The sequence below is a fragment of the Acinonyx jubatus genome, chromosome B2 (genome assembly GCF_027475565.1).
Source record: "Acinonyx jubatus isolate Ajub_Pintada_27869175 chromosome B2, VMU_Ajub_asm_v1.0, whole genome shotgun sequence".
NCBI lineage: Eukaryota > Metazoa > Chordata > Mammalia > Carnivora > Felidae > Acinonyx > Acinonyx jubatus.
Window position 1 is genome coordinate 138,115,872 of NC_069385.1, and position 13,827 is coordinate 138,129,698.

The 13,827-nt window shown below is 44.0% G+C and overlaps 1 protein-coding gene across 1 annotated transcript in view; it reads right to left on the minus strand.

Moving 5' to 3' along the window:
- Nucleotides 1-181: 181 nt before the first annotated feature.
- Nucleotides 182-13,827, minus strand: part of NUP153 (nucleoporin 153) — a 77,655-nt gene continuing 64,009 nt past the window's right edge. The window contains exons 18-22 of the mRNA XM_027040365.2: nucleotides 10,785-11,669; nucleotides 7,228-7,584; nucleotides 6,292-6,564; nucleotides 1,567-1,735; nucleotides 182-1,306 (exon numbers count right to left, since the gene is read on the minus strand). Of these exons, the coding sequence (XP_026896166.2) occupies nucleotides 1,222-1,306; nucleotides 1,567-1,735; nucleotides 6,292-6,564; nucleotides 7,228-7,584; nucleotides 10,785-11,669 (1,769 nt within the window). The 3' untranslated portion in view covers nucleotides 182-1,221. The remainder of the gene's footprint in view (nucleotides 1,307-1,566; nucleotides 1,736-6,291; nucleotides 6,565-7,227; nucleotides 7,585-10,784; nucleotides 11,670-13,827) is intronic.

Below are 13,827 nucleotides of genomic sequence, written 5' to 3' on the forward strand. Positions count from 1 at the left end.
ACAAAAAGCAGGGTACCTTCTACATGTTTTACGTTCGGACACTTCCCCGCTTCACTTAGGAGATGTCCAAGTCACTTAAATGGATTCTTTGGAATTTCTCTGACCGTGGCGAACCTTTATACAAAGGTTCCCTTCCGTTAACACCGGTACCTTCATTTTAAGTTAACACTAGAACGAAAAATATTTCATAATTTTTTATTGATGGCATTTATCCCATGGTTTAACATGTTAATTATACTGTAATAAACATGGCTTTAATATTAAACTTTTCCTTATTATCCAAAGTCACCACAGTCCATTTCAGTAAATATAAAAATATATGCTTAATACTTTGTACAATACTGGTTTTTGGTCCAAACAAAACTGGATCAGAAAAGCCAATAAATTCACTTTAAGAATCCCCAATTTTTTTTTAAAGATTTCCAAATGGATTTAGGCAACTTTGAATAATGGGATTTACATAATAAAATCTGAGACGAGACTAAACAAAGAACAAATTTTCTAACACAAAATTAAAATTTCAAGTTCACAGATTTATGTTATGCCAAAAAAGTACAGAAACAAAATTGTATTTACACAAGTTTCATAATAAAATAATGAAAAAGGCAAGACAGGTGAGAGTCAGGAGAATGAAAATATAGAAATAGCAGAGAATTATTAAATGGAGAATGAACTAGATCTAGTAAGTCCTTAGCACGGACCATCCTTTCATCAGGCTTCCTCTATCGGAAAATCTTAGTGCACGAGACACCCGACTCACTCCACACATACACCAGCACAAACTCGGCAGAGAAATCACTCACTTCAACACTCTCTAATCTACACGGGGGTCCTCCGATATAATTACAACGTCAGTGCGTTCCATAAACGCGTGTCAACGCACGCGGTGGTGCAGACACAGGGGTTCTTTACAAAGCCATTCGCGGAGCGGGCTCCCTCCCTGGGCCCGGCCAGCCTGCGCCGGGCCAGGGACCAATGCGCCGGGTCAGAGTTTCGCTGAAGAATCAGTCACCGATCTAGCTATGATTTGTTTTAAAACGGGAGTGGGAGAGGTGAGGGCAGGGCTTCTGTAAAGAAAGAAAACAAGGAGGAAAACCCCCAAATTAAAGAAGTCTTGAGGCGGATCTGACGTCAGATAACCCAGCACACAGGACGATCCAGTATCTGGAAAGCAGGGCACCGGCTGCTGTGGAAGTGTTGCGCACAACACCAAAGTGACCTTTATTTCTTGCGCCTGACGGCAGTCTTTATCTTGCGCCCAGAGACTGAAGTTCCAGAAGACGAGAACATATTTTTCCCGTTTGACCTGGGGAAAACAAAAACTTCATTATGTGACAAAGTGCGCGGACAAAACCTCAGAATCCTACTACTCAGGGCTCCCAGTGACTGGGGGGGGGGGGGACGACATACTGGTAAGCATACTTTGTTATGTCGCTGTCACACACACACACACACACCACACACGCACGCACGCACACACAGGCACAGACACGTGCTGGCGTGCACACGCAAGCACGCACGCAGGCGCACGCACGCACGCAGCCCCAAGGGGCCAGGCCCTCTTACCCCACGGTGAAGGCCGCCGCGGGATGGCTGAAAGGAAAGCCCCCGGAGCCCGAGGGCTGGGCCGCGGCCGCAGGAGCGCTGGGGTTCGCACCGAACGTGAACACTCCCGACGGGTTGTTGTTCGTGAAGTTGAAGTTCGTGGTGCTGCTGCCGAACTGGAAAACTGAAGCTACGATAGTTAAAGCAGAAAAACGTCATTAAGGTGAAAATGCTAGTGGTTCTAGCAAGGACTCCGACCCGGCCACGCGCAGCGCGGGAGGGGTTGAGCTCCCTTACTTACATTCGCTTAATAGGAAGAAAACTAGAAGGAAGTGTTTTTTCCACTGACGCATGCTACGGACTCACACGCCCCCTGACAAGTGACCCGACTTCCCTATGACCAAGGAGGAAAGGGTAGAAGAGACTTCTGGACAAAGACAGTAGAATCGACATTTAGCGCCAATTTCTTCACAAATTCACAGATGATGCTAAAATAACAGGAACGGGGTTTTTAGCAAGATGAGGGAGGAGACGCCAGAAGGTGGACTGGAGCCAAGCACTGAGTTAGCGGCGGGTGCCCACGGGAGCAACTCCTCGGACACGAAACACACCCACGGGCCCGGGCGCCGGACGGCCGAGGAAGGGAGGCCGCGGGTGGGCTACAACAGGGAAGGCGGGAGATCATCCGTGTGGGCAGCAGACGCCCAGATCTGTCCCGCCCTGGTACAAACAAGAGGCCATTCTCCAGCCCAGCAAGTCTCTGGAGATGTCTCTGGCCAGGGGTCAGGATGTATCACACAGAAAGGCAAGGACACCCTACAAAAACCAGGAGGAGTAAAAGCAGGGTGAAGGCCGAGAGCTGCGGCCTTGCCCCGCGCCCCCCCAACCCTGGCCACGGGGAGTACATGTGCCCTCCAGGCAGGAGACTGAATAGTCTTCTCTGGGGATTCCAGACCTGCTGACACTAACATCCAGGTCTTCCCAAGTAAACAGGCCAGTCAGATAAACCTACAAGGAAATTCAAGATCTACAAGCCTATCCAAACACAAAGAATTATCAAGTAGTACTTAGGTATCCTACGCTAATTAAATTTTGAGTTGAATGGGAACAGGTATTTGCAAACCACATATCTGATAAGAAGCAAGTATCCAGAATATCAAGAACGCCTACAACTCAACGGTCAAAAAACACAAATAACCTGATTTAAAAATGGACAAAAAGCAGGGCGCCTGGGTGGCTCAGTTGGTTAAGCATCCGACTCGTGATTTCAGCTCAGGTCATGATCTCAGGGTTTCGTGAGATCGAGTCCCATGTCAGGCTCTGTGCTGACAGTGTGGAACCTGCTTGGGATTCTCTCTCTCTCCCTCTCTATGCCCCCTCCCTGCTTGTGCTCTCTCTCTCAAAATAAATAAACATTAAAAAAAAATAGACAAAAACTTGAGCAGACATCTCTAAAGATGATACACAAATAGCCAGCAGGCAAACAAACATTAACATCACTCAACATCACTCATCATCAGGAAAAAGCAAATCAAAACCACAGTAAGATGTCACCTCACACCTGTTAGGATGGCTGTCGGCACCAAAAACACAAGAGACAACAAGAGCTGGTGAGCATGTGAAGAAAAGGAACCCTGTGCCCTAACTGATGCGGCCACTGTGGAAAAGTATGGAGGTTCCTCAAGAAATTAAACGTAGAAATACCATATAATCCAGCAATCCCATTCTGGGTATTTATCCAAAAGATTTGGAATCAGAATCTTGAGGAGATACTTGGACTCCGGGGTTCACTGTGGCATTATTTACAATAGCCAACATGTGGAAGCCCCCTAACTGTCCACTGATACATGAATAGAGTTAAACAATGTACATTACATACAATGGTTATTCGTCCTTTAAAGAAAAAAAAAAAAAAGAGTATCTTACAATATGCAAAACATGGACTCTGGAGGACATTATGCTAAGTGAAATAAGCCAGTCACAGAAGGACAAGTTCTGCCTGATTTCATTTCTATGAGGTATCTAAAACAGCCAAACCATAGAAGCAGAGAGAGGGATGGTGACTGCTGGGAGACCAAGAGGTAACAATTTTGGAACAAAATCGGAAGGATATAAAGAGGCATCCACTCAACAAAAAAGAACACTTGGAATTAAAAAGTAATACTAGCGGAAGTAAAATCTCAACAGAAGGAGGAATAAAAGATAAGTGGAAGAAATCTTCCCAGAAAGTGCAGAAAGGACAAAAAGAACAGAAGTTAAAGAAGAGTGAGGCACAAAAATTTCCCAAGAAACAATTCAAGAAAATTCCCAAGAATGAACGTTCACAAAAGGACAGACTAAATTCCTTACACAATCAGTGGGACAGGCCAAGGAATGGCTTTTTCTTTTTTAAATCTTTTATTTATTTTTGAGAGAGAGAGAGACAAGTGAGAGCAGGGGAGGAACAGAGAGAGAGGGAGACACAGAATCCGAAGCAGGCTCCAGGCTGTCGGCACAGAGCCCAACGCGGGGCTCGAACCCACGAACCGTGAGATCCTGACCTGAGCCAAAGTCGGACGCTTAACCGACTGAGCCAAACAGGTGCTCCGGAACAGCTTCTTGATAAGTCAGAACACTGGAGGCAAAAGAAAAGATTCTAATGAGATTTTAGAAAGAAGAAATGGTCAAAGAGCAGAGATGAAGAAAGAATTCAAGAGTAACTCTGAGACAGCCAGAAAGTCCATAATGGAGAGATGCCTTCAAAACTATGGAAATTATGTCCAATCTAAATCTGTACTCAACTGAAATCTTACCAAACACAGGGGCATAATGAAAATACTTCCAGAAATGTAAGGTCTCAAAACTTTCTTCCTTGAGGACTTCAAAAATCACTGGAAGAGCTGCTCTATTAAAACAAAGAAATAAGACAACACTGACATCATCCAGCAAAGAGGTTCTTTTGAGAGGAAGGGTTCCAGAATCTCCAAGAGAAAGGTAAAAAGAGGTGCCGAGACCACAGTTCAACAGTGGGCCTAGAAAGGAGCAGATCAGAAGATTCTGTGGGAGGATTCTGGGGGGAGGAGCAGATAAGTTTCTCTCAGGTACTAAACAGCACACAGCCAATGTATTTGAAAATACTGAGAAGTGATCTAGATGAACAGGAGGAGAGCCAAAGTTGTAACTACTGACAGGTACAAAGACATCAACACAGACGGGGATCATTCGTGCTGTAGAAAACAAAACACTGTAGAGAGAAGAATAGCAAGTATATATCACACAGTCTGCACACTCGGGCCACTGATCCAAGCACACAGTGGTCCCCACATCAGGAGGACTGAGGGAACTGTCACCTGTGTGAAAGAAAGCTAAAACTCTCCAACGCCTCACAGTGAGAAGAATCAACTAATCCCAATTAAAATGGGTAATACGTGTCGTAGAAGTTCTGCTACCTGTACTACTGACCAAGTATTAATATCCGGAATACATTAATAATTCCTACAAAATAAGCAAAAGCAAAACAATGGAAATGAAAAACAGCCACAAAAATTAAAAAAAAAAAACCCTTATAAAAACAATTCACAAAAAATGAAATCAAGTAGAATCCAGACATGAGAATCCTCATACAAGACAGCAGGATGTGAATGTGAACAATCTGCCAGGCCAAGCTCGTGTTATGCTGTAACGTAGAAGATACGCACACGCACCTCGGAATCCAGCGGCCCCTTTCCCGGTACGTACCCTAGAGAAACATGCACGTGCACCCCGCAGCGTGGGCACGGCACGAGCAGAACGGCATGTCCTCACAGCTAAAAACAGCGGTACATGGATAAATCGCAGTATGTTCATAGACTGATTTACTCTACAGCAATGAAAACGAACAAACTATATGTAATAACATGGATGTGCTTTACAAATAAAGCAAAAGACACAAGAAGCAAAACACTGAATACAGTAAGATTCCATATATATATATATATATATATATATATATATATATATATACACAGTTAAAAATAAGGCAAAATGGTATCTTGTAGAGATTCACGTATCAGTAGTTCACTTTAAAAAACCCCAGGAAAGTGATGATCATAAAGGCCAGGACCCATCAGAGCAAGGAAAGAGGCGTGTGATCAAAAAGGGAGACCGGAGGGGCTCCTGGGCGGCGGGCTACACAAGCGTTTTGCTGCAACATCACACTGTTCATTTATGTTTCAGGTTTTTCTACGTGAAGTTGTATTTCACAGTGAGAAAAAGACACATCGTGCAATTCTGAGGAAACACATCATAGTACAATGTGATTAGCCAGATTGAAAACAATGCACTTGTTTACATATTGCCAGTCAAGTGTCATCCAACAGAAAGTTCCTGGGACAACGGGGCTGTCCGGTCCCAGGAGAGCACTGCACTTGGGGGCGTAACCTCCCACAACGAGGACTAGAAAATATAGCTGGAATCTAGGCTGGAGTGCTCCCAAATTCAGATGGGGAGAAATGGGACTGAATGAATGTCCAATCTACATCAAAGAGTAAGAAATGACTACATTTTAATCACATACATGAATACCTTCAAGCGCTTACTTTTAACAGTATGAAGTTGAGAATGTTGTTTATATTATAAAGTCCAAACACATACTTCTCTATTCTGCCAAGTATAAGATGTTTAAAAAACTAGGACACATACGTGGCTTCAAAATTCAGAAACCATATTCTATTGGGAGCCACCAGCACCTGGGTACGGATGCAAACTATGTGAACAGCACACACTTACTAGAACTAGGAGCTGCTGCAGAGCCAAATGCAGACTGACTAGGCTGTTGTCCAAACACAGGAGGCTGGCTGCTGCTTGACACTGTCCCAAAAGTGGGTGGCGTGGGCTGAGAAGTGGCAGAAAACAATGCTGCGGAAGATGACAGGGCTCCGAAGCCTGAGGGATTCGGCTGGCTGGCACCTTGACTCTGTCCAAACGTCGGGGTTTGGTTAACACCAAATGCTGGACTGGCAGACGGTGCTGAAGGTCCAGTGCCAAACACGAAGGAGGATCCTAGAGACCCAGAGAAACAGTCACGTCACCTAACAGCTACAACCAGATAATCCTTAAGAAAGGTCTAAAAATTTAGCTGCAAACCACGAGCCTCTTTTCACTTTACCTTGCTGAACAAGTCCCATCAGGGCCAGTTTTCAATAATAAGGAAGAATATAATCCTATTATTTAGTAAAGCCATATAGAATTCATATAAACAAAAATTATTAGCCAAGAGTCCCCACCTTCACAGCCAAATTTTTTTAGGTAAAGGGATCCATCCAAGAAGATAACTGATTTTCACCACATATTCAACGCACTGCAGAAATCAGCTAATGTCGTCATCATGTATATATACGTAATGCAGACCTACGTCTAATGAAATAGGCCCCAGTGTCTGGTTACTTAACAACCTAACATTTCAAAAAGAACACTTGGAAAATCTAAAGATTACACTCTCATTGAGATCAGAAAAAATCCCTCCTAAGAGTTAATTCTATTAAACCGAACACAGACTGCACGGGATTCCACGCAGTGAACGGCTGCCACACCCGTAACCTTAGGGGGCAGGCGACCTAACTGCACCCGGCTGTTCTGTAACAACCCGCGACAGGTTACTTGCTAAGAGCAGACAGGATGAAACAATCCAACTACAACCTGTTTTTCTTTTGTAAATAAATGTACCTGCAGAGCTGCATGTGGTGGTAGCTCCAAAATTGAAACCAGAGGTTACAGGATTACTACCGCCGGCCCCTGGACCGAAGACAAATGGGGTGACCGCTGAGCCCGCGCTGGACGTGGCTGCAGGTTTGCTCTCCTGAGGAAACAGCAGAGACTGAGAAGTACTGGCCTCCGCAGAGTTCCCGAAAGCAGAGCTGCTCACAGGGTTGCTGGCCTGTCCAAACACGAAGGCAGCCACCGGCGCACCGGAGGACGCAGTGGAGCTACCGAATATGCCCCCGGCTGCCGAAGTGGCCGGTGCACTTGAATTAGAAGAATTGTTGTTCAAGAAACTGAACACTGGTTTTGCTGCACCTGGATCTGTAAGAGAGAAATAAAGATGCAAACAAAAATCTTTAAGAACAAGGAATCACAGAAAGCATTTTTCCCTTGCCTACGGTCCACAAATTCACTAGAAAACAGAAACAGTAACTTTTTTATACAAATTCATTCAGCAAATGCACACACTATATTAAATTATGATGTAAGCAAATACATCCATCTTCCCTTTTACGGCTTCTGAAGTTTGTCTTACAGAAGAAGGCAAGCCCTCAGCATTCAGATTAATACGAATAAAAATATCCCTTAAATTTAACACATCCAACTGAAGACTACGGGTAACAGCTCGGATAGTGGGAGACAGCTGTGCTCTGGACTTTGCAATTTATGTTAGCAAAATTATCATTTCTCCAACCAGCAGTCAATTCTCTCTGCAGCATTTACTGACCAGCGCGTCCTTCACTCGCTAATTTGTGACTCCACCTTTACGACACGCTAAATTTCTAAGTATGTGCGCATTTGTTTCCTCTAAAACTACTGTTACTAGACTGTTTTAATTATTGTAGCTTTATAGTCTGGTTTGATAGTAAACCTGTTTGTGTGCCTGCCCTTCTCCCCAAAATTTCTTGTGCATTTTCCCTTCCATGTGAATTTTAAAATTACCTTAGCTTGTCACGCTCCACAAAAATTCCTCTACAAACGGAAATTAAGGGGGTGCCTGGGTGGCTCAGTCGGTTAAGCAACCGACTTCGGCTCAGGTCTCGATCTCGTGGTTTGTGAGTTCGAGCCCCGTGTCGGACTCTGTGCTGACAGCTCAGAGCCTGGAGCTGCTTTGGATTCTGCGTCTCCCTCTCTCTCTGCCCCTCCCCTGATCACGTTCTGTCTCTGTCTCTCAACAACAAATAAACGTTAAGAAAAAGAAACGGAAATTAAGGCTTCCAGTCATGGAATGAGCAAGTCACCGGGATAAAAGGGAGCGTGCAGGGAAGACAGTCTACGGCACTGTAACAGTGTTGTGTGGTCACAGACGGCAGTTACACTTGTGGTGAGCACAGCAAATGCACAGCGCTGGGGCACCCCTGAGTTGTACACTCGAAACTAAAGTAATGCTGTGTGTCAACTACACTTCAACTAAACACAAAAAAACAAATTATCTTGGGGGAGCTGGGCAGGAGACTATTCTCACTCAGGAACAGGTATTAATAAATAGGTCTTTTCTGTTCTTTTAATTATTTAGCCTGTTACAAGTTCTGTTGCTGTTATAAAACACAAATTAAAGATGTTAGAAAATACAAGTGACATTTGTCCAACTATTTATTGCTGATTCAGAGGAAAGCTACTGGTTTTTATATGGTGATCCTGAAACCACCCACTTTACTGAAGACATTTTTTCAACTGTTCCAATACTGTCTACTGGACAGGGCTGGCCATAATATGAAACGGGCATTAGTATGATTTACAGACAATGGAACAAGTTGGTTCACTTTCAAGTTGGTTAATGAGAGGTTAAGAGTGTCTATTTCAATGGAAAGAGTATAGTAACACCATAATTATATCCGATTAGACCTGATCTTATTTTTATTCCTTTCCAAATCATATATAATTTAGTTTTTATTTTTTTGGAGAGTGTTTTGAATTTCCAAACAGACAATAGACACAAACTGCTCACACCTACTCACTGAATTCCATTCTCCCCGCACCACCCCCCCCCCACCCCGGTCAGGTTAATTTTTCATCTTGCTCCCAATATATTATTCAGAAGTGTTCATGGGTGTTCAATTCTTATTTTTTTGTTTGCCTGAAAACATCTCTATTTTGCCCTCACGTTCGACCAAATTTGGCTGGATATAAAATTGTAGGATCAAGACCATTTTCTTTTTTAACATTTATTTATTGTTGAGAGACAGAGAGAGACAGAGCACAAGCAGGGGAGGGGCAGAGAGGGAGACACAGAATCCGAAGCAGGCTCCAGGCTCTGAGCTGTCAGCAAAGCCCAACGTGGGGCTCAAAATCACGAAATGCGAGATGACCTGAGCCGAAGTCAGATGCTTAACCGACTGAGCCACCCAGGTACCCAAGACCATTTTCACGGGGCACCTGGGTGGCTCAGTCGGTTGAGCGTCCGACTGTTGATCTCAGCTCAGGTCATGGTCCCATGGTTGTGAGATCAAGCCTTGCACTGGGCTCTGGGCTGGGCATGGAGCCTGCTTAAGATTCTCTCTCTCCCTCTCTCTCTGCCCCTCCCCTGCTTGTGCTCGCACTAGCACGTGCTCTCTCTCTAGAAAATAAAAAGACCGTTTTCACTTTGAGGACAGTGCTCCACTGTTTTAAGCATATGATGTTACAAATTAGAAGTGTGATGCTAACCTGATACTTGTTTATTTGTGGCAAACAGCTTTCCTCTCTTAGAGAGCATTCAGGATTTTGGCTTTGGTGTCCTGTAATTTCACTGGTCTTTGCCAGTGAGTGGGCCATTTCCATTTTTAAGGCCAGGGTCTTGCTCTACAGGGAGGAAATACTCTTCCGTCACTGCTTTGCTCTCTCCTCTGCCCTGTCCTCTTCTTCTAAGCACTCTTCTTGCAATGGCCTGAGAACCAGCTGGACTCCATTCTCTCTACACTTCGGCATGGGCTCTGGGAAATCCCAGTTCACCAATCTATCATCTGTGTTTCTTCTGCTGCTCAGCCCACAGAACGATTTTATTTCACCAAGCACGTTTTTAAGTTTTAAAAAAATGCTACTTCATTTTCTCTTCAGGATTTTAGTTTTCATAATCGCCTCTGTTTCAGAGATTAACTCTATTTGTGGTCTATGCTCCTTGGACGCCTGATGATGACTGGGTAACTCTATTTGTGAACGAACGCCTGCACAGAAAGATTTAGTTAGAAAATATTTCATGAGCTGACAAAAGAAGGCCTACTTTCCTGAGCGGTATGCCAATTCTGATTGTCAAAGCTCAAACAGAAGGGAGAAACATGGACAGATGGGAAATGCTGGGGGCTCTCCATCAGCGGTGTATTTCTCAGAATCAGATCTGCAGGTAACAGCATTGCATCATAAGGGTTTGGAGCAGTGAACACTGCAAATCCTAGGCTCCTTCCCAGAGAGTCTTTATTGGTCTCTCTCAACTATGTCCAGAGTAAACCATTCCCTGACCTGCTGCATTTGTCCAGATACCAGAGGTGCCTTGTAAAAAAAAAAAAAAAAAAAAAAAGAAGGAAAGAAAAGTGTTTAATACTTACCAGTCGTGGTATTGGTTTGAGACCCAAATGCAAACGCGGCCTTCGTAGGCTGTTCCGATTCCTTCTCAGATGGTTTTGCCACACTGAAACTAAAGGTGGCCTTTGCAGAACTCTCATCTTTGGTTTGCTCTGAATTCCCAAAGGAAAACACTGGCTGACACTTCGGCTCCTCACTGTCCGCTTTCTTCCCAAACACCAGAGAAGTAGAAGTGACCGGCTCTTGCTGTTTCTCTTCTGTCCTTCCCAAAACGAACAAAGAGGCAGACGGCACGGGGGCAGGCTCCGTGCCACCAAAAGTGAACCCTCCCTTGGTGGCGGGCGTGTCTTCTTTGTTTGCTTCTGACGTCTTCCCTGTGAACGGAGCCACCGAAACGCTCTTGGCTCCTATGGCTCCAAAGCTGAAGCTGCTCTTGTTCTCAGCGGTCACCCCGGTGACGGCAGCAGCAGGTGCCGGGTTAATGACACCTGTACCAAAACTAAAGCCTGTAGATGAAGATTTAGGGAGCTCCTCTTTCTTCTCTTGCTGCCCAAGATTAGACACCCCAAACTGAAACGGAGCTAACGATGCCGTATTGCTTAAACCCGAAGAGAGTCCGAACTTAAAACCATTATCGTTCTTGTTGTCCTTTTTAGCTTCTTCAGGCTTGGACTCGGACGAAACTCCAAACTTAAAATCTCCTATTGGTTTTGAAAATTTAAAGCCTTCACTCATGGAGTTTGGAGACTCAGAATCTGAAGACACACCTATTTTGAAGCCTCCCTGCTCTCCAAATTTAACATCTCCAGTGCTTGTTAAAGTCTGAGAAGGCCCAGAAGACGATGACGGGAGACCAAATTTGAAGGATGAGGCAGCTGGGTTCGGAGACGGGGAAGACGTGCCAAAACCTTCAAAATATAAAAGACACCGAATTAATGCTATCCTCTCAAACACAATGTACACCTGAAACAGAAAGAGAGACACAGGAATAACTTCGAAAAGGCCTATGGTGAAGAGTGAGGAAGTGGCAGTGAACGCCAACTAGTTGCCCAGTACTCAGCGTACGAATCACACCTCAATCCCCACAACCACACTGACATGCCACTTATCACCTGGGACACTGGCAGAGATCACATAAATTTGGTAAGACAGTAATGGCAAGGGGTCTAGGAAAAAGAGACACTTTATAGATTACAGGTGGATGTGTAAAATAGCATGAAATTTGTGGAAGGCAACTGTCAATATTTACCAAAATTTCCAAACACATGTATCCTCTGACCCAGCAATTCTAGGGCTAACGTCTTTTTTTTTTTTTTTTTTTTAATTTTATTTATTCATTTACTTCCTTAAGAAAGGCAGACAGCCACACGCGGCACCTCATCTGGATGTGCCTGGAGTCTTGGAAGCTTGACTACCCTACATTCTGCAGGGAGCTCTCCTGGAGAGCTTGTCTGGAGGTTCTAGGAGGGGAGTGCAGCTACTTCTACACTTCTGCCTGAGCAACAGTCAGTCCCCCTCTGTCATGCAAAGTCATCCTCTTGGGCCCAGTGCACAGCTTCGGGAGGGAACCCACATGGAGCCGTGAGGGAGGAAGGGGACACCAGCCTAGCCAGCCACATGGGCCAAATCAACCCTGGAGATCACTCGGAGTGACAGATGTCACAGCCAGATCACCCTCACATCCTAAGTCTTTATTATTTTTTTTATAGAATAAAATTTATCGTCGAATTGGTTTCCATACAATATCCAGTGCTCATCCCAACAGGTGCCCTCCTCAGTGCCCATCACCCACTTTCCCCTCTCCCCCAGCTCCCATCAGCCCTCACTTTGTTCTCAGTATTTAAGAATCTCTTATGGTTTGCCTCCCTATCTGTAACTTCCCCCCTCCTTTCCCTCCCCCATGGTCTTCTGTTAAATAAGTCTTTATTTTAAAGAAACTCAAAGACACATAAAATGCCATATGCAATCCCAGCAGCTATAAATGAAGAATAAAGAACAAAGGTGTGTCCAAGCTAATCTGTGATAAAATCAAGGGGGCAGAAAGGCAGTATGATCTACATTTTCTAAAACAGAAATAAAAATATATAGAATTTCTATATATAGAATTTGCTTACCATGTGCATAAATAAACTGTGGAAAAGTTGTAAGGAACTAACCACAGTTATTACTGTTGGTAGGGGAGGAAGGATGGAAAATGAACCAATGGGGACAAGAGATAAACTTTTCTCTATGAATCCTGTCGTAACTGGAGTTTGAAATCTTGTAAATGGGCTACTAATCAAAAATTTTTAAAAAGACTTCAGCATCAAAGAACCAGAAGAACTGCATAAGCAGAAGCTCACACTATATTCACAAGATCAAAGTCTTGGTTTCATAATGCTTTTTTGTAGCTGAGTAAACTAGAAACGCAGTACTTGACTGATGAGCTCAAAACAGATACAATTCGTGTGCCAAGATATTTACCCCTCATTCTGCTTACCCACGTATAAATAAGACCAATGACAGCCAAACTTTACAAGCCCTCAGACCTGTAGACCTTCCCCTCTTTAATGATGATACATTCCCTTCTTTTGCTAAGAAACGTAACTGAAAATTATCAGAATCTCAGGAGAGAGCGGCCTATCCACAAGGTCTCTAAATACCTTAAGCGATACTTCTTTAGACAGGAAGTTAAAAATGAAGGTGCTGAAGACAACTCATTATCACCTCTGCCTCAAAGGGACAGATTTAAAGGGAAGCTGATTACTGTGCTGCAGGTAGAGAACATGGGAAAAGGACCACGAGGTTAACGACCTCAAGTGGGCTGGAAAGTAGGGATCTTCTACCACACCCAAATGCAGTGTTTTTCAAACCAGTTGTGACTCACTGTCATGCAATTTTATGGGTTATAACCAGTAATTTTCTTCTAAATGAAAAAAGAAGAGAAACAGGGTAACTTAAACATACTAAAGAGTAAGAATTGACTTGTAAAACTTCTTTTCAATCATACAAACACCGTGTGCATGAGAGGGGGTCACAATGTAAAAGTTTAATGATTGGTTTCCAGTTAAAAAGTTTGAAAGCCAC